The following is a 20,212-nucleotide window of genomic DNA, read 5'->3' as shown; positions in this document are numbered from 1 at the left end:
TGTGATCATTGAGGGAACCACATTCTGGTATACAGTAAAATCTACCTCAGCAACCACCTCTGTATAAAGACCACCTGCTTAATAAGACCACTTTCTTCAGGTTTCAAAAATGGTATATATCAACACAATTTGACCTTTGTATATAGACCACTTTGCTATGACTGTAAATTTTCTTGGTCCCATAGGTGGTCTTTATAGACAGGTTTAACTAAATTCCCCCTCCTAATTGGTTTGCCTTTGAAGACATGTTTGAACTCTTCTAATTTTCAAGTAGAAACAGTTAATATCATTATGGAATTATTGAAACGCTGGACTACAACTTTCCACCATTGATGATTTCATCAACATGAAAATAATGTAATGATTTGTACGTTCAATAAAATGGGAAGGAAAAAAAAATCCATTTCATGAAGCTGTCTGAAACAAAATATATTTTAAGTAGTGAAAATTATTCAATAATTACAGAGTAATATTTTATAAATAACAGAAAACTTTATTTGAAGCACTTAGTCTTGTAGATAACAGCTCTAGGCACCAATATTTCATACATACACATACCAGGTAACTGGTATAAAACACAAGCTTTAGTGTGTTGATACCAGATGAATTACACATTAATATTCAGAGAGCAGTACATATAGTTACTTCTCATGTAAATCAATTTGCACCTAAATTCATGAATTCCTACATTATCATATAAAGCATTGTCCTTTTTCAAAAGAAACATTGATATTGCAAATCCTAGAAACAACATAATCAAATCAATAAATATGAATCACAAACACTTGCAAAGCACTTAGTTATTTCATTTACATGCACATCTCCTTCAGAAAATTGTTCTCATTCGGTTTAAAAATTCACAGTCTCCATTTCCACAGCATCATGTCAAACTTATGGATCACAAAAACATACTTTATGAGATTCTCACTCATATTCACTTGGAACCCCACGAGAATCTATTTATTTTAATTCCATTGAAGTTTTACATTTACATATTCATCAATCAGTCATGAACAGTTTAAGTACATGCTGTCAGCAAAAGAGAAACGCCTATTTTCTGTTGGTACTTATTCAACTTTAGTTGATATTTACTTTTTCAGAAAGTGACGTTAAAATTATTTTTGCATATAAATATGACAACTACCTGATACCCCATGTGCTTAACATTGATTCCACTACATTAACTCATTCGCCCCTGATATTTCACAATGGACTCTTCTTAGTTCTTGATTTAGAACAGACTAAATATGTTTTCAGGGGTGAATGAATTAACCTTGCAATAAGACTTATTCTCCGACCCTCTGAGACATGTGAATTATCTGTTATGTTCATTAAAACTGAAGTACTTGTATACACCTGTTTAAATCCACTTTCTTCATTATCCACTCCACATGTTCCCAGATGCTTTGATGTTATGAGGAATTCTCAATGTACCAGTAGATTGACAGAAGTTTTCTGTACCATCTTGTCCCGTAACTGTGATGAAATTACTTCTTGCCTGTAAAAAAGCCAAATTACCAGGTATCTCAATTCAAGTTTGGTTATTAATGTACCTAGGTTAAATCATCTTATATCTTTATTTACTGCTAATTTGTAGTAGCAGGAGTTGTGTATACTCTACAGTTTAAGTGCAAACTTTTACTCCGAGGCTTAAGAAAGTATACTTTTCAAGTACAAACACACACTGTACAGCATGAAATAATTATACTTTCTTTTACAGTTTAAAGCTTTTTAATTGTTTCAAGGGTAGAAGTATGAGTGGCAAGTCTTTTAAAACAATGATAACATTACCGGTATTACATGTACTGTATATATACATATATAATAAATTGTGTGGTTTTGATAATTGTAATTCCATAGAAATAAACCAAGAACATAACATATGGTCCTACTATACAATGAAATACTTCCCTACCTGTTTTGAACCACTTTGGGACACCCGGCTCCCTTCCCCCAGAGGAGGATGGTAGGTTCTGTTTAGGGCGTGGTCTATCCTGGGATAATGTACCCCCTGAGGCCCCAGATGATGTCCCCGCTGACGGCCCTGCAGTGGCCCCACTAGGGCCAGCAGAATCTGATCCCTGTGGTCTAGCAGTACTCGGAAGGCTAAAATACAAATTCATTATTCCACAATCCTTCCTATTAGCCATCTATTATAAATCTCTATGCCAGAAACATCATTATAGACATATATTAGTAAACTACTTTTCTGTTTAAGAAAATACACAGAGCAAATATTTTGAACCAAATAGAATCTTACATGGGTCTATCATGAGGACAGAGATATCTCATATGAGTGAAAGATTCTGGCTAAGCTGAGGGTCAATGGCAAAAATATTTTAAATGATTATTTTTCTCCCATATTCCAACGAAAAATTGGTAACAATTCATTTTTTCAGAAACATTTTCCTACTACCGTCATCACGGAAATGCTGCAATGCATCAAAATTAACGACGTCATTGACAATGGTCGTCGCATGTATTAATGACATCGCATTATTGTCTAGTGCATCTGAGCTGTCCTTTGCCTAACCCAGTAAACGAGAGCTACCCTAGCAGCCACAGGACAACCTTCTTTCAAGTAGGGGACAAATGGATAAAATTGCTGTTTCCAATTACAGTAGTTTTAGTGTGTGAACAAATTAAAACTGAAATAATCTTTTACGGACATCTTGGAATTAGGATGTTTTAAGATCATAATATTTTATAAGCTATTCCCAGCAAAAGAATATAAATACTATTCTTAAACACTTTGTAAGAATTAATTTGAATGAAAAGAAGGGTATAAAGTCTACTGATTAAGCTACAATATTCAACACTCCAAAAGCTGTAGATAAATATGTTACACTGACAAAAAAGAAACTTACCATGTGTTTAACTTGTCGTCTGCAACTTTTCTTGACTCTATTCCCTCCATAATTTTGGCTGACAGATAATGTTCTGTGAACATAAAAACATAGAAACAATACAATTATCTATCTCAATTAAATAATTTTGGTCAAAAAAGTAATATCAACAGGATTTTCCAGATGACACGGAATCCAACCAAACATAAGTCTGTTGGATACGAATGGTAAATATTGAACAAGGAAGTAATTCAGACTGTGTGGACAAAAACAAAAATTGTCAAACTTTTAGGATATATTGCAAGAAATGAGTGTAAAAAACATTACAAAATCTGTAATCAATTATTATGATTATAACTAGGTTTCACCATGTTGAAATTTAGGAGGCAAATATTTTCAAAATTGCCAAGACTGAAAATTTTGGTATGTTTGCTCAAAATGCAATAAAATTATCAAGAAAAAAAAATACTGATTGTTACATACCTTTTGTGACTTCTGATCCGAAATACATTAAAGTGGCAGGCACCAGATTAGCCTGAAAGATATTAATTGTGAAATTAACAAGTATGTTAGTATTGAATCCAAACGGTGTAACGAACCAAATAACTCAGTTATTATTGGTTTGCTCATTCAGAAAAATTACTTTAAATACACCAACAAGAGAACTGGTCTTGCCGTTTTTTTGTGTGTTTTTTTTTTTTAAATGAGATCAAACCATCTAAGGGGAGATAATCTGGTATCGATGAAAATTTCAAACTAGAGGGATATAATCATTTCAGTAGAAATCTTTATCCTCGGAGGCCTAATCGATTTGTACTTTTCATATAGGGAAGTCTTCATGATAATAGATCTTCCAGCTCCGAAAAGGAAGAGGTTGTATACACGGAGCTTCCAAAAGTAAGAAGCTCTAAAAGTAGAAAAGAGCAAATTGAAATGACCTCCAAACCTAATTTGATTTCCTCTCTTCTACTAGGAATATATTAAAACTTTTGATCACTTGATTTGTACCTCTTCTGCTTCTGGAAGCTCTTACACCTATAAGCTTAAAGATCTTCTGAGAAGACTTTAATAAGAGTGCCAATAGAGTTGGCCTCAGGTTTCTAACTAAGGGGAGATAATTAAATCTGGTGTTTAGTGGTCATAATACGGTACTATTTTAGGGGATCTGTATACTCACCAGTATCAGGGTTTTTGTGTTGTCCTTTAGTACACACTTTGGTGGTGATGTGTCTGTAAATAAATATAACTGTCACAACCAGGCACTACCATCAACTTCCTCACCTCAGGCATGTCTACTGGACTTAAAACATTATTTCTAATTCAAAATATCTTTTTAGTTCTATTAAAACTTGCACTAAACATTCTATCACAGTATAAAATAGCTATGTTTATTAACATATATGTAGCTATTGTTTTACCGTTGATAAAAAAAAATTAGCACTTACATAAATAAAATGGTGTTTTCTGGTCTTCTAAAAGGCTTTTGACAAATTTGTTGACTTGAAACACTGAAATATCAGAAAATATAATGAATATTTAATTTTAATATAAAATATCAAATATCTTATTTCACTGTATAATTGTAAGTAATTCACAGATCCCTGCGATATGGATGTATATATTACCAGGCAATTTGTCGGTTAACTCTGAATAGTTCATTTTTTAAATACAATGTATCATAAAAAAGGCATGTGTAGAATCTATAGATTCTTATAGTCTGTGTATAATGAAATAATTTTGCTTATAAAAAAGTAATGTTGTTGGTCCCAAGAGTTTTTTTATAACTGTGATTTATTGTACCTGTCTCCTTAGGCCTGAACAGTCCCTGTACCACCAGCTTGTCAGGGAACTGGATCCTTATGACCACTCGTTGGTATTTACTGTACTTTTCCTCCTGTTTCATTTCACGCATTGATTGTGTCATCAGCATCTGATCACTCTCCCTGTCAAAATATAATGATCATTTTGTACACAAAATTAAATATTTTGTCATTTCATCTACGACAGCTTGAAATACAAGTCTTTATTATGCACTACTTTTGTGTAAACGAAGATCTGACAGTAACCAATCAGAGGCCATGTTCATAATGAAGATCTAACAGTAGCCAATCCGAGGCCATGTTCATAATGAAGATGTGACAGTAGCCAATCAGAGGCCATGTCATAATGAAGATCTGACAGTAGCCAATCAGAGGCCATGATCATAATGAAGATGTGACAGTAGCCAATCAGAGGCCATGTTCATAATGAAGATCTGATAGTAGCCAATCAGAGGCCATGCTCATAATGAAGATCTGACAGTAGCCAATCAGAGGCTATGATCATAATGAAGGTCTGACAGAAGCCAATCAGACGCCATGTTCAGATGAATTTTGCCTTTCTCAATCAGACTGTAGCTGCCTAAATTTTGCTAGTGTATCAGTTCATGAGATTGTCATAGCATTTATTGTTAATGTAGAGAACATGCAGTTGGTGAATTGGCAACAAACAATTATGACAGTTTATGATTGGCTACAAAAACTTCCATTGTATGGTAATCACTGAGGTCATCTGAACATGACCTTTTATTGGTTAAATGTTTGTCAAATTTATAAAGATCTGTAGTTTTATCAGATTGCACCAAGGAATTAAACCAACATAAACTAACACTTCAAACTACTTAAATAGGTATCCTTACACAGAAAGGCTGTAGAGGAGACAATAAATCAGAAAAGTAAAATAGTTCAGGCTGAAAAGTATAAAAATGAATATCTTTAACTTACCAGGGTATTGTTGATCCAAAGATTCAATTAAGGCCTGGATAGGGCACGAGTCAATAAATTGTCATGCTTTGTTAAATTGTGTTTCTTTGATATCTAATATTTATTAAACACAATGTATCATATACACTATGTGTTATTGATCCAAAGATTTAATTTGACAATTTCCACAGTGATCATGTCAGCATATCGAACCGACTATCACTTGTCATAAAACATCCTTTTTTGGGGATGTGGATGTGGCGCAGTGGTAGAAGGCGTAGGTATGTTGGCTAGGTGATTGGTTGCCCTAGATCGTGAGTTCAAGGCCTGGATAGGGCACGAGTCAATAAATTGTCATGCTTTACTAAAATTGTGTTTCTTTGATATTTAACTTACCATGGTATAATACATGTACTCCACTTTTCATAAAAATCTACTGATTCTATATAAAAAAACTTACGTTTTCTTTTGCAGATCAATCATCATTTTTCTCAAATCTTTCTCTGTGACTTCAAAGAATTCATCTGATATTTCTGTAATGACAAATTGGTGAATAATGTTTTAGTCTTTCAATGTGTCAACTGTTCATCAGAGGATAAAGGAGTAGACCCTAATTTTATGAACATTTCTTAACTTATAGAAACTCCTAAATAAAATCCCCCATACATTGAAAAGCATTAATGTACAGATGTAAAGAAAAAGCTTTTTAAGTTTAGGAACTGTCTTTAGCTTCTGTTATGCTATCCTATGGGGAATTTTAAGTTAATATATTTACTTAGTTTTAAAGAGTTAAGAAATATTTGTGAAATTAGGCAAAGGTGATAAGCATAGGCAAAGGTGAATCATATAGGAGATACATGTAGTTTCATTAGCATGACGGAATGGTAAAAATGGCAAAAATCATCAACAGGTAGGCATTGTACTGGTAAGCAGTGTTTCTAATGATATTCAATTACTGCCATGGTAGCTCATTTCAAAGGAAATATTTTTATAACTATACTCTTGATACCTTGAGTGGATGATGTCATAGAGGAGCAGATTGGTTCTTCTGCACTAAAGAGAACCATTTCCCTGTCACATGGCTGGAAATGAAATTCAGAAGTCACAAACAGGTATACAAACAGTTCTAAAGATTTAGCGAAAGGAATTCATAAAGCTGATGTAATTCTGCAACCACAACTTATCAATATTTTCCTTCTAAATAGTATCTCTTGAAGTATAATATCTTTCCTCAATGTTCTTTAGAAAAAGTATTATTATGGTGAAAATCATAATTTTGGTAATTTTTTGTTTATGCAGATTCAGTGATAACACACATTTAATATTACGTTTTTCTAAGATAATTCATAGCATAGCAAAATTGTAATCAAATAATCCAGCTTAAAGTATTTACAGAAAATCACCCACCTGAAAATCTTCCTTTGTGACAGAACTGTAATGAAATAAAACAACATCAATCATTCAATACGACCATTATTATTTCTGAATTCAGCCACCTGATACAAGAATCACCTGATGTATTCATTGTGGCCAAATAATAAAGACACATTTATTGTTTTAGAAAATTGAAGGAATGATGTACCTGCAGGTACTAGTTTTCATCAATAATTTATACAGCATTTTTCAGCTTCATGACAAAAGATCTTTAAAATTGTACCATGATCTTAATTTGTACCAATCAGAAGCCACCATATAGATTTCATAGTACAATGTACAGTACCAAGTAATATGGTTCCAAAAAACAACAGACTCTGTCTCCAATGAGACATCTGAATAAATCATTGAACCAAGTTATAGAATATCTGAAGACTGGTCATCCTCGGTACACCAGGGGTTACTTTCACTGACATTATATTCACCCCTGGACCATCTCATAGTAAAACTGGAGACAACAGAAAACACATGTAATTTGATCCTTTGATAAAACTCAAAAGAACTGTATAACAGTATACTATGGTTGACTGTGTTGCTTTGAAATTAGGCATTGCTCTCTACATAATCTGCAAATGAATTATTTGCAGGCCTGTGATTGTTCAGATTTTTTTCTCTCCAGAAATCCCTCCAGTTTTTCTATGAAATAGTCCAGGGGTGGATATAATGTCAGTGATAGTAACCCCTGGAGAATTAAAGATGATAACTGGTTTGATTTGATTTTTCTATGCTTTTTCCTCTTTTCTTTTTCCTCTTTTTATATTTTTCTGACATTACCTTAATTCATTGTGGTATAGATCTTTTCCTTTTGTTTCTTCAGGAAACTGAGGGGAAAAAACACCAAATACATTTACACCATCAAACTTTCTCTGTTTTTGATATTAATATAGAGTGGATACATGTAATCTATGTATCGGTATGTAAATATAGAGTGGATACATGTAATTTATGTATCGGTATGTAAATATAGAGTGGATACATGTAATTTAGTATCGGTATGTAAATATAGAGTGGATACATGTAATTTAGTATCGGTATGTAAATATAGAGTGGATACATGTAATTTAAGTATCGGTATGTCATTTCTTTACAATAATCTTTCTTCACTGATGTCTTTTATCCTAATGAAATGCATTTGTTCTGGTTATCTAAGATCTGAAAACCAAGAAACAAGATTTTCCTGAATCACTACATTATAAATGACATGACAGAGGAATACCATATTTACCTTGAAATCTGAAAATGGAGCTGGTGCCACTTGTGGGTTGGTCCTCTTGGCATACTCAGCTGCCAGTCGTTTTGCTATCTATAGAAAGGGAAAAACCAGACATACACAGATTTTTATAACATGTGCTTAATAAGATAATACTGTCAGTTTAATTTAATGTCATAATGCAAGGCAATTCTTCACCTGGACAGATAAAGAAAGTTCTTACAAGGGTTTCTAGATCCCAACGGTCAATAAGTCTCACTTTCTGGTGATTGTGAAGTCATATTTTAATGGCATCGTAACCACCAGAATGTGGAACTAATCAACAGTAAATCATACTTTACACAATTCCTTGAAACCCCTGTATTGTCAATCTCACATTTCCGATACATCTCAGTTAAATATAAAAAAAAGTACAATGTATGATGATTCTGGCAAACAAAATTATCTAGACCTTCAATTTGAACTCACTCTCTGTTCATCTGGTGACAAATTCAGGAAATCTTGTGGTGTGAACACTTCTACCCCAGGAATATTCATCTCTCGTAATGACTCAATTGCACTCCTTGACCCTGATGCACTTTGACCTTCTCTGGATGATCCTGCTGAACTTTGTACTCCACTCATTGCCTTATGAACTCTACTTTCTGAACTTTGACCTCTCGCTCCTGCTGTAGACCCCGACTCTACTTCCATTGCTGACATTTCCATGGAAACAGATGACTTAGAAGAATTCCGGTCTACCTCCATGGGTTCAGGGGATTCATTAACAACAAAGCTTTTAGAGTCAGTTTGGGACAAGTTTCCCCCAGAACTTGGTTTACTTGCTCCAGAGTCAGTACTGTCTTTAGGTATGTTTTGTATCTCAGGCTGTGAACTATTTTCAGTTTGTCTTGACATATTATTTGTTTCTTTTTCTGATGATTGTTTATTGGCCATCTGTTCAAGTCTGGCTTTCTTTGATTTTTCTTTTTCTAGCTGATTCTGGATATCTGTCATAGTACTCTCATCCACAGCTCTGTGTATTAACCTTTGGAAAAAATGCAACAATTACAGTAGTAAATCAATCTGAAACAAAATTTAAAAAAAAACCAAGAGGCTCATGGGCCTTAGCGGTCATCTGACTATTAGCACAACACAATGTAGTCGTTTAAAGATTTTAGCATATTTGACCTCTGTGACCTTGAATGAAGATCAAGGTCATTCATTTGAACAAACTTGGTAGCCCTTCATCCCAGCATGTCAAAGGCCCAATATCAGGTCTCTAGACCTCCTACTTATTCTAAAGAAGTCGTTTAAAATATCTTAGCCAATTTGACCCCTGTGACCTTGAATGAAGGTCAAGGTCATTCATTTTATCACACTTGGTAGCCCTTCATCCAAGAATGCTGCAAGCCCAATATGAGTATCCTGGGCCTTTTGGTTCTTCAGAAGAAGTTGTTTAAAGATTTTAGCCCATTTGACCACTGTGACCTCGAATGAAGGTAACAAACTTGGTAGCCCTTCATCACAGCATGCTACATGCCTAATGTGAGTATCCTGGGCCTTTTGGTTCTTGAGAAGAAGTTGTTTAAAGATTTCAGCCTTTTTGACCCCTGTGACCTTGAATGTAGATAAAGGTCATTCATTTGAACAAACTTGATAGCCCTTCATCCTAGCTTGCTACAAGCTTAATATCAGGTCTCTAGGCCTCTTAATTATTCACAAGAAGTTTTTTAAAGGATTTTTAGCCTATTTGACCCTATGACCTTGAATGAAGGTCAAGGTCATTTATTTTATCACACTTGGTAGCCCTTCATCCAAGAATGCTGCAAGCCCAATATGAGTATCCTGGGCCTTTTGGTTCTTCAGAAGAAGTTGTTTAAAGATTTTAGCCCATTTGACCACTGTGACCTCGAATGAAGGTAACAAACTTGGTAGCCCTTCATCACAGCATGCTACATGCCTAATGTGAGTATCCTGGGCCTTTTGGTTCTTGAGAAGAAGTTGTTTAACGATTTCAGCCTTTTTGACCCCTGTGACCTTGAATGTAGATTAAGGTCATTCATTTGAACAAACTTGATAGCCCTTCATCCTAGCTTGCTACAAGCTTAATATCAGGTCTCTAGGCCTCTTAATTGTTCACAAGAAGTTTTTTAAAGGATTTTTAGCCTATTTGACCCTGTGACCTTGAATGAAGGTCAAGGTCATTTATTTTAAAGAACTTGGTAGCACTTCATCCCAGCATGCTGCAGGCCCAATATGAATATCCTGAGCCTTTCTGTTCTTGGGAAGAAGTCGTTTAAAGATTTTAGCCCATTTGAACCCTGTGACCTTGAATGAAGATCATGGTCATTCATTTGAACAAACTTGGTAGTCCTTCAACCCAGCATACTACATGCTAAATATCAGTACCCTGGGCCTACTTGTTCTTGAGAAGAAGTTGTTTAAAGATTTTAGCCAATTTGACACCTGTGACCTTGAATGAAGGTCAAGGTCATTTATTTGAACAAACTTGGTAGCCCTTCATCCCAGCATGCTACAGGCCAAATATCGGTACCATGGGCCTTCTGGGTCTTGATAAGAAGTCGTATAAAGATTTTAGCCTTTTTGACCCCTGTGACCTTGAATGAAGGTCAAGGTCATTTATTTGAACAAACTTGGTAGCCCTTCATCCCAGCATGCTACAGGCCAAATATCGGTACCCTGGGCCTTCTGGGTCTTGAGAAGAAGTCGTTTAAAGATTTTAGCCTTTTTGACCCCTGTGACCTTGAATGTAGATAAAGGTCATTCATTTGAAAAAACTTAATAGCCCTTCATCCTAGCTTGCTACAAGCTTAATATCAGGTCTCTAGGCCTCTTAATTATTCACAAGAAGTTTTTTAAAGGATTTTTAGCCTATTTGACCCTGTGACCTTGAATGAAGGTCAAGGTCATTTATTTTAAAAAACTTGGTAGCACTTCATCCCAGCATGCTGCAGGCCCAATATGAATATCCTGAGCCTTTCTGTTCTTGGGAAGAAGTCGTTTAAAGATTTTAGCCCATTTGAACCCTGTGACCTTGAATGAAGATCATGGTCATTCATTTGAACAAACTTGGTAGCCCTTCATCCCAGTATCGATACCCTGGGCCTTCTGGTTCTTGAGAAGAAGTTGTTTAAAGATTTTAGCCTTCTTGACCCCTGTGACCTTGAATGAAGATCAAGGTCATTCATTTGAACAAACTTGGTAGCCCTTCATCCCAGCATACTACATGCTAAATATCAGTACCCTAGGCCTACTTGTTCTTGAGAAGAAGTTGTTTAAAGATTTTAGCCTTTTTGACCCCTGTAACCTTGAATGAAGATCAAGGTCATTCATTTGAACAAACTTGATAGCCCTTCATCCAAGCATGTTACGGGCCCAATATCAGGTCTCTAAGCCTCTCAGTTATTCACAAGAAGTTTTTAAGGATTTTTAGCCTATTTGATCCCTGTGACCTTGAATGAAGGTCAAGGTCATTTATTTGAACAAACTTGGTAGCCCTTCATCCCAGCATGCTACAGGCTAAATATCGGTACCCTGGGCCTTCTGGGTCTTGAGAAGAAGTCGTTTAAAGATTTTAGCCTTTTTGACCCCTGTGACCTTGAATGAAGGTCAAGGTCATTCATTTGAAAAAAACTTGGTAGCCGTTTGTCCCAGCATGCTACAGGCTAAATATCAGTACCCTGGGCCTTTCGGTTATTGAGAAAAAGTCGTTTGAATGAAAAGTTTACGCACGACGACGGACGGTGCATGATGACAATAGATCATCCTGACCCTTCGGGTCAGATGGCCTAAAAATTAAATTCAACCATATGAATTTTTATGCTTATCTTGAAGTAAAATTAGAAGCTTAAACTTTTCAATGGTGGTTACGGTGTAAAGTGAGTAGCTTTTTGCAACTGAAGAAAAATACTGAATCTTCTGCTCCTGTTTTCGATAGAGCAAAAATACCGTTAGTCAGCGGTGGAGCATCTTTAACAAAGTGTACAATTAATTTTCAATGTTACTGAAAATAAACCTAAATCTCTGGCTTAAACAACTAAGCTAATTAAGAAAGCTAAATTCCATCAAATATTTCTCATTACCTGATCACAGCATTCCCACTTGTTAAGCCGAGCTTCCGTAAGGAGGTAACAGTCAAAGCCATTTCTCCAATCACCTGGAAAGAAATATGTCTCACTATATTTTTATTGTCTACCTTATAAAACTTACAATTTTCTTATCACCATCAACCAGAATATCATCTTTACTTAGTAATGATACAAATCAAATTAAAGGACAAACGCAATTATTTTTCTACTTTTGTGTTTAAAGGAACAATTCGGTCTAAGAGTACATTAATACTTGCACATATTTCGGAAACAAAGCAGTTCTAATGGAAATTAGATTAGTTGGTTTTACTGTGATATGCCAGAAAAGCCCACTGTAGTCATGATCAATTGCATGTGAAATGTTCAATCGCCATTACACATAAACTTGTATGCCGAACCCTGACCCTTGCCTGTGTAATAAAGAATTTTTTGTCTAGAACTACTCAAAACGCTCTTACAGTTGTGTTAACATTATTAGATGCATGTTCTTGTCTAAAAATAATTTCATCAACTCCCCAGTGGTTATGTATTGCATTTGTTTAACGTGTGTGACTTTGACTCGGGTAAGGGTACAGCGTACATGTTGTACCTTCTTAATCGTATTGATCAACCATTTGGAATTTCAATGGTATTAATCAAAATACTTAACAATGTTGAGGAATATGTCACTATTTCTTGTCATATGTTTCATAAGGAATGTAGAACAATACATTTATGTCATATTTTGCTTCGTGGTTATGTAACGAATTAGCCTCACTGAATTGTCCCTTTAATACAAGCTGCCCATAATTAGATATGTTGAACTGAAGGCACCACATACATATACCTCCTCCTTCATATTACATATACAATTATCGTACATTGTATAGAAACATATTTTACTAACTAGCTGAATACTTACCTCCTCCCTCATATATATACAGACAGGCTGGATTGGAGGGTTGTGTGTCACGTCTACTTTGGTCAGCTCACCTTTATAGGCACTACAAAGATATAAAGGTCAAGGTCTAATGTGATTTTAAAAAGCTTTAAACCAGCTATCTAATAGAAAATATCCATGAGATTTCTGTAACTTAAGAAGACTCTAGAACCCTGTGATATTTAAATAAGCAAACTGTTTTACCATTCCCATATACAAATGTACATCTTAACAATGACCAAAATTGTTTTTTTTTTAAAGATACAACTGTTGTATGCCCTTATTACTGTAATTAAAAATTGTATTACTGATATTCTAATTGACTGAAATAAACACATTTCCAACCAAAGCATCAAAGTGCATATATACTATACACAACATTATGATTTCAACAGACCACTTAATTAGACTTTTAAACCTAATTATAAATCTAAGAGCTTCATTATATCACAACACATTTCTTCAAATTACCAGTTAGCTATATATAGATGAAAATGAAACAAAATATATTAAATCTGTATCAAATGCTATTAACTATGATAACCTGTCTGGTTTTTGCTCCCAGTGGACCAGTATATCCCAGAGAGAGGTCTGAGGGGGGAACTTTCCTTGCAAGCGTGAGCCACTCTCCAGCTGAAGAGCGATGGTGACATCCTGAACAGCACGACTGGCCTGTGACTTGACTAGTTCTAGTTTGGCATTGTTAGCCAAATTAGCATAGCGCATTGACAGACTCAAGTCAAGCTCCTTCTTATTGTTACCATGACTAAAAATGTAACAAAAAGCATGTCAGTCATAATTTAGAAAAATAAAAAATCATAATGAGCATAATTTACAAACTGTAATCAAATTTCGTAGTTTATTATATGTATACAATGACAATATATATCAAAACTTATTCTGTTTAGTTCTGAATTTGAAACCTTCAATTTGTACATGTACTTATAAATTTATAAAGTCATATTGACAGTTCTGGATATACCCCGTACATGTACAAGCATGTATACTAAAGCACCCTTAGTATTGGTAGTTAAATCAGGGATACCAAACAAATCCACAGAAACCATGCATGTATATATCTAAACTATAAATACAATGTTTTTTTAATTTTCTTACATTAATCCGTAATCATCAGAAGGCACAAAACCTTGTTTTTGACAGACGTCTTCCAAAACCTGTAAAAAAAATTAAAGTCAAATAATTTATAAATTTTAAGTCCAAACGTTATTTTTTCAGTTAGTCGATCATTATCATAATCACTATTCTATTTCTTCTACTTGGTAACAAGTTGCAGATACTGTCCATGATATTAAAGATTTGGTCAATTTCGGAATAGCTGATCTGCCACCAATACCATATACATGTATTTTGCAGGTCAGATAGTCAAAATCCTTCTCAGGAATTTCAACATCTTTCTATTAAGATTGAAATGTTGTTTCGATTTGAAAGTGATGTTGCAATTGCTGCCTCTTGAGATAAGGACTTATTAAAAATAATAAGATAATATGATGGATGCAGTAATAACTGTGACCATTCAATCTTAAATAGTGATGCTGCACTCTTTAGAGAATATATTGCCATCCTGTCTTTATTTTTTTTAATAAACTGTTGTTTAATTTGGTGAAATTAAAAAGAACAAGAGGCCCAGAGGGCCTGTATCGCTCACCTGGTTTGTAATGCCAAGTAATGTTCTGAATACAGGTTCATTGTTTCTTTTCTGAAGGAATGAGAATATATACCTCTAATTCCCCTATTGGGCCCCGCCCCTCCTGCCCCTGGGGGGTCAGAGCCAAAATTTACACAAGTTCTGTTCCCCTTTTCCCAAGGATGTTTGTGGCCAAATTTGGTTACAATCCATGCAGAACTCTATGACTAATAGCGATTTATAGGATTTACCTCTATTTCCCCTATTGGGCCCCGCCTCTCCTGCCCCGGGGGGTCAGAGCCAAAATTCATACAAGTTCTGTTCCCCTTCCCCCAAGGATGTTTGTGGCCAAATTTGGTTACATTCCATGAAGAACTCTAGGACAAGTAGTGATTTAAAGGATTTACCTCTATTTCCCCTATTGGGCCCCACCCCTCCTGCCCCTGGGGGGTCAGAGCCAAAATTTATACAAACTCTGTTCTTATTCCCCCAAGGATGTTTGTGGCCAAATTTGGTTACATTTCATGCAGACTAGTAGTGATTTAAAGGATTTACCTCTATTTCCCCTATTGGGCCCCACCCCTCCTGCCCCCAGGGGGTCAGAGCCAAAATTTATACAAGTTCTGTTCCCCTTCCCCAAGGATGTTTGTGGCCAAATTTGGTTACATTCCATGCAGAACTCTAGGACTAGTAGCGATTTAAAGGAAATGTTGACGGACAGACGCCGACGGACGCCGACGGACGACGGACGACGGACGACGGACGCCGCGCCATGACATAAGCTCACCGGCCCTTCGGGCCAGGTGAGCTAAAAACTGTTTGCTCGTTTTCAAGAAATTGTTTATCGTAAAATATTTATTATCAGACCCTGAAACTTTTTTCGGTAAGGATAAAATGGAAAATGTAGTCTATCACAAAATTTCTCAAAGAACAATTATGAATATAATAATGGGTGGAGGTGATTTCGTGTACGCCGTCCCCGATACCGTACCCGATCCCCGTACCAGGAATTATGTTTATTACAGATTACTCGACAATAAAACAAGCTACGATAATAATTGTGGTACGGTTAGATTTGGAATCGAATTTTACATCACTGTGTCAAATATCAACGTACAATTTGCTTTATTTTTCTCATAATTGCAAATATTCGTTTTTCAAGAGGTGATTTCTTGTACGCCGCAATCAACCGTGAAATTTCATTAATTTTGATGCATACTAGCTATTTAAAGGCTTTTCATAATATTTGTTGTATTCTTGTAATCAATTATGCATATATGATTGATATTGCAAAGGAATTTTAAAGATTTCAGTAGTTACATATGCAAAATCTTGCCTTTATCATGTATCACGGCGATGGCGTACAAGCAGTCTCAAGATCCCCGAACCCGTACCACGGGAGCTAACTCTAATTGATTGTAGAACTCTTGGCCATATACACTGTATTAGGACGTGGTTCTACTATGAGTCCATTTTTATTTTATTTTTATGTTATATCGTCCTACTTATTTTGAAATATTTATTCAATAACTAACTTATTACAATATTACGTTATTTGACGTTTATTTATAAATATTTTACAATATTGCCACTGTTTCTGTATCTGTAACAAAGTAAAAGGTTAATCCTTAATTGTTTTATTTATTTTATTACGAGCTGTTTTGCTTTACTAAGAGTGTGATTAGGTACATTTGCTACATTTCCAAATAAAGCTATCCCTAGAAAAATGCAAGTTGGAATCGTCAGAAACGCATCTATTGTGGAACCATCTGTTACAACCTGCATCACACGTAACCATATTGTCGAAAACATTGGAGAGATAACAACCATTTGCCTCACAATCCATAAAGATGTCGAAGACTAAATTTGGAATTTGTTTTTTCTTTCTGGATTTAATTTGTTTCTTAGGAAATTTTAAGAAAACCCCTTCTGAAATGCAATTAACTAGATGTTGTCTCATACAGTCTGTATCATAATTTGCTTCTTGTAACCCATTATAACCGTTAAAGCAGTATTCAACTAAGTTTGCAATAGCGAAAACCCCACAATCTACCCCATTAGTTTGTTGCTGGATATTTGGAACAATAGTTTTAACTGATTTCCTATCTTCCCCATACGCTAATGAAATCTGCATTTCTAGTGAAGCTGGCAAATGACCCTTTTGTTTTACATTACCTACTTAACTATCAAGTAAATAAATATCCCCATCGTCGTTCTCTTTTACTGAAACTACCCAATGATCCTCCCCTGTATGATGAATTTGTGCTGCTGGCAATATGTTCGGTTTCATTTTTAAACCGTAATCCCACCTATTGTTTTTTAACACTGGAACATAACCTGTATCCTGCATTCCGCCTATACTTGGAAATTGTTTTTGTAATAAATCTTGAACATAGCACATTGTGTTTCCGCACAGTTTTTTATCCATTAAAATATCATTTTTCTCTTTAAAACTTATGGTACTTTTACCGTTATCCATCCAGATACGTTTTGTTTCGGTTACTGCTGGTTTAATTAGTGTTGGCCTATCGTCAGAAAGATCTAACATTAACTCGCTAACCTTAACCTTGTGTCTTTTTGGTAATGATAACCTACTTCTTTTTTTTATTGCTACTACCTACAGGTTGACCACTGATATCTTGTTTAATTTGTATATCAATTTCACTATCTAGTTTATCTAAAATATTTACGGGTTCTGTTTCACTTACATCTATTGGCGGCACATCGTTTTCCTCTACAATATTAGACAATCTTTTACGTGACAGGGATAATTTAGACCTAGGTTTTGTTTTTTTTGGAGTACCTATATCTGAAATGTCATGGATAGAAGTAAGTTTTACCGGAGACGCTAATGTTGTACTGGGGGTTGAAGATACTAATATCGAATCCATTTTTGTTAACTTACTGTCTGGTGCCGGAACGATATCATCTTTCTCAATGTCGCATGGTTGCGGTCTTTTTCTACCTGCTTTCTTATCGGGTTTCTTCCTAGCATTACGTCTAAGTTGGGTCATATGAAGTTTTCTCTTACCTGCGTCGTCGTCTATTCCTATACTTAACTTAGCGGCTATTATATGATAACAAGTACCTATTGATGGACACTGACATGTTTCTTTTGGATGAAGCTGAACGGCATACTTACTACCTTGTGAGCCTTCCACTATAAACGTTCTTGCAGATGGAACATGTGTTACCTTATTATCCTTTAAAGCTGCCAATGCTAACGATCTCTGTGAAGTAGGCCTACATGTATTTTTACCTGATCTACCTGTTGACTGTCTATATCTCCCTCAATAACCTCACCCAAGTCATCGGCACTATTTACATTACCTGGCTGATCAGGAACGGCAGAACCTATGTCGCTCATCTTACCCCTAACTAAATCTAAGACTTCGTCGGGATGGCAAACAACATTTGAAAAATGAACATCGTCAGGATCCAGCTGAGCACTTTTATGATTAACTTTAAGTCTAAATGTACCTGTTCCAATTAAGCCTCGCTTGATTTCGTTATTGTAATAATTCTGTAAATAATAGAATGAAAGGGAAGCAGTATCTAGAGTAACTTCTTTCCAGCTGTTTAGTGATTTAATCAAACTATTTACACCTTCTACAATGTTGTTTGTTATACCTGTGTACTGATTGCCTATACCTAGACTTGAAAGAACCCACCAACCTGCATACGCTATGATATCACTCTTGACATTAGAATTGAAATATTCTACAAACGGCTCACTCCATTTCTCCGATACTTTATCTAACAATTCCAAAAAATCTACTTCACTTTCCGTTCTCAATAACTGCACGATATCTTCCATGTACATTGACAAGTCACTGCTACCACTATGCTGTTTTAACCAAAATCTTACATCTCTACGAATATGATTCCAACAAAAAACAAGTTTCACGTTAGAAAAAACTTCAATAAGAGAATTCTTAATTGCGGCCTCTCTATCAGTAACAATAATTGGACTGCCCTTTGACAAGTTAGGAATTAACGACTTTATGGTACGCCAAAAAAATTTATGGATTTTAGTTGATTTCTTGTCATGGATGAAAAATGCTACAGGAATGGTTTTATTGTTTTGTAATAGGACGTGCTTAAAAACCAATACAGAAACATCAACCAACTAATTACCATGTAACTTTAATCATTGTACGCGTGGGAATTTCCACCCTATCATTTAAATCATTTTAAAAGATATAGTTCATTATAACAATAAATGTGAATACTTAATTATAAGACATTTAAATAAAATAACTATTAGATTATAACTATAAATTTTAAATAAGCACGTTATACCAAAATGTAAATAAAAATGGACTCTGATTAGAACCACGTCCTCGTCGTTGTATACATGTAAAGTTCTACATACAACTGTATATAAGTATACAAGAGTTAGCTCCCGTGGTACGGGTTCGGGGATCTTGAGACTGCTTGTATGCCATCGCCGTGATACATGATAAAGGCAAGATTTTGCATATGTTACTACTGAAATCTTTAAAATTCCTTTGCAATATCAATCATATATGCATAATTGATTACAAGAATACAGCAAATATTATGAAAGCCTTTAAATAGCTAGTATGCATCAAAATTAATGAAATTTCACGGTTGATTGCGGCGTACAAGAAATCACCTCTTGAAAAACGAATATTTGCAATTATGAGAAAAATAAAGCAAATTGTACGTTGATATTTGACACAGTGATGCAAAATTGGATTCCAAATCTAACCGTACCACAATTATTATCGTAGCTTGTTTTATTGTCGAGTAATCTATAATAAACATAATTCCTGGTACGGGGATCGGGTACGGTATCGGGGACGGCGTACACGAAATCACCACCACGATAATAATGGTAGCTTAATTTATTTTCATTATGAAATTTGACACAAAAAATAAACACTATGGGTAGTATGGGATTCGCTGAAAAACGTCCAAATGCATGCCGAGAGTGTACGTTGTACATCTCGCCACTATGGCAATGACTCGCTGTTTCCAGTTCAGAGTTTCACTTTCCGTGATTTGGTAAACTAGTATGTGTAGAGGTAAAGAAACCTATTTCTTATTGTTTCCTCAAACAAAGGTGTAGTTAGTATACGAAATATGTTATTGTTTACTTATTTACCTGTAAAAGCTTTGTATTAGGCGTTGTTTTGACATTTTGTCGTCGTCCATTCGGACACAAAACTTGAACGGTCGCCATGCTTGTTTACAACGGAAGTGTGTCCCTTAATCATTAAAAATAAACAAATAAAATTTCTAATGGATCGTAAATATTTTTCAATTTATTAAACCAGTTTTCGATTTTATTACAGAATGA

General features: G+C 35.1%; 1 protein-coding gene across 1 annotated transcript; it reads right to left on the bottom strand.

Moving 5' to 3' along the window:
• Positions 1–470: 470 nt before the first annotated feature.
• On the bottom strand, positions 471–20,144 carry LOC138323648 (tether containing UBX domain for GLUT4-like). Its single transcript, XM_069268413.1, has 18 exons — positions 20,018–20,144; positions 14,358–14,416; positions 13,786–14,007; positions 13,224–13,305; positions 12,317–12,390; positions 8,700–9,258; positions 8,247–8,324; positions 7,796–7,842; positions 6,995–7,019; positions 6,597–6,669; positions 6,048–6,120; positions 4,647–4,789; positions 4,292–4,354; positions 4,024–4,076; positions 3,330–3,381; positions 2,868–2,940; positions 1,916–2,106; positions 471–1,498 (listed from the first exon to the last, which is right to left on the bottom strand). Exons 1-18 carry the CDS (start codon positions 20,093–20,095, stop codon positions 1,488–1,490), a joined length of 1,956 nt encoding a protein of 651 aa, XP_069124514.1. The 5' UTR covers positions 20,096–20,144; the 3' UTR covers positions 471–1,487.
• Between the last annotated feature and the right edge of the window lie 68 nt (positions 20,145–20,212).

Source organism: Argopecten irradians, chromosome 5, assembly GCF_041381155.1.
Source record: "Argopecten irradians isolate NY chromosome 5, Ai_NY, whole genome shotgun sequence".
Classification (NCBI taxonomy): Eukaryota; Metazoa; Mollusca; class Bivalvia; order Pectinida; family Pectinidae; genus Argopecten; species Argopecten irradians.
Note: the sequence above shows the minus strand (reverse complement) of the source record. Positions and strands in the feature narration are given on the sequence as shown.

What these genes read in the sequence shown, in the direction of transcription:
- LOC138323648 (XM_069268413.1), bottom strand. Translation starts at nt 20,095, where the DNA reads ATGGCGACCGTTCAAGTTTTGTGTCCGAATGGACGACGACAAAATGTC. An exon ending in GTATATATATGAGGGAGGAG is followed by an intron (nt 12,391 to 13,223) that starts GTAAGTATTCAG and finishes ATTTCTTTCCAG; the next exon opens with GTGATTGGAGAAATGGCTTT. An exon ending in GACGACAAGTTAAACACATG is followed by an intron (nt 2,107 to 2,867) that starts GTAAGTTTCTTT and finishes TTTGTATTTTAG; the next exon opens with CCTTCCGAGTACTGCTAGAC.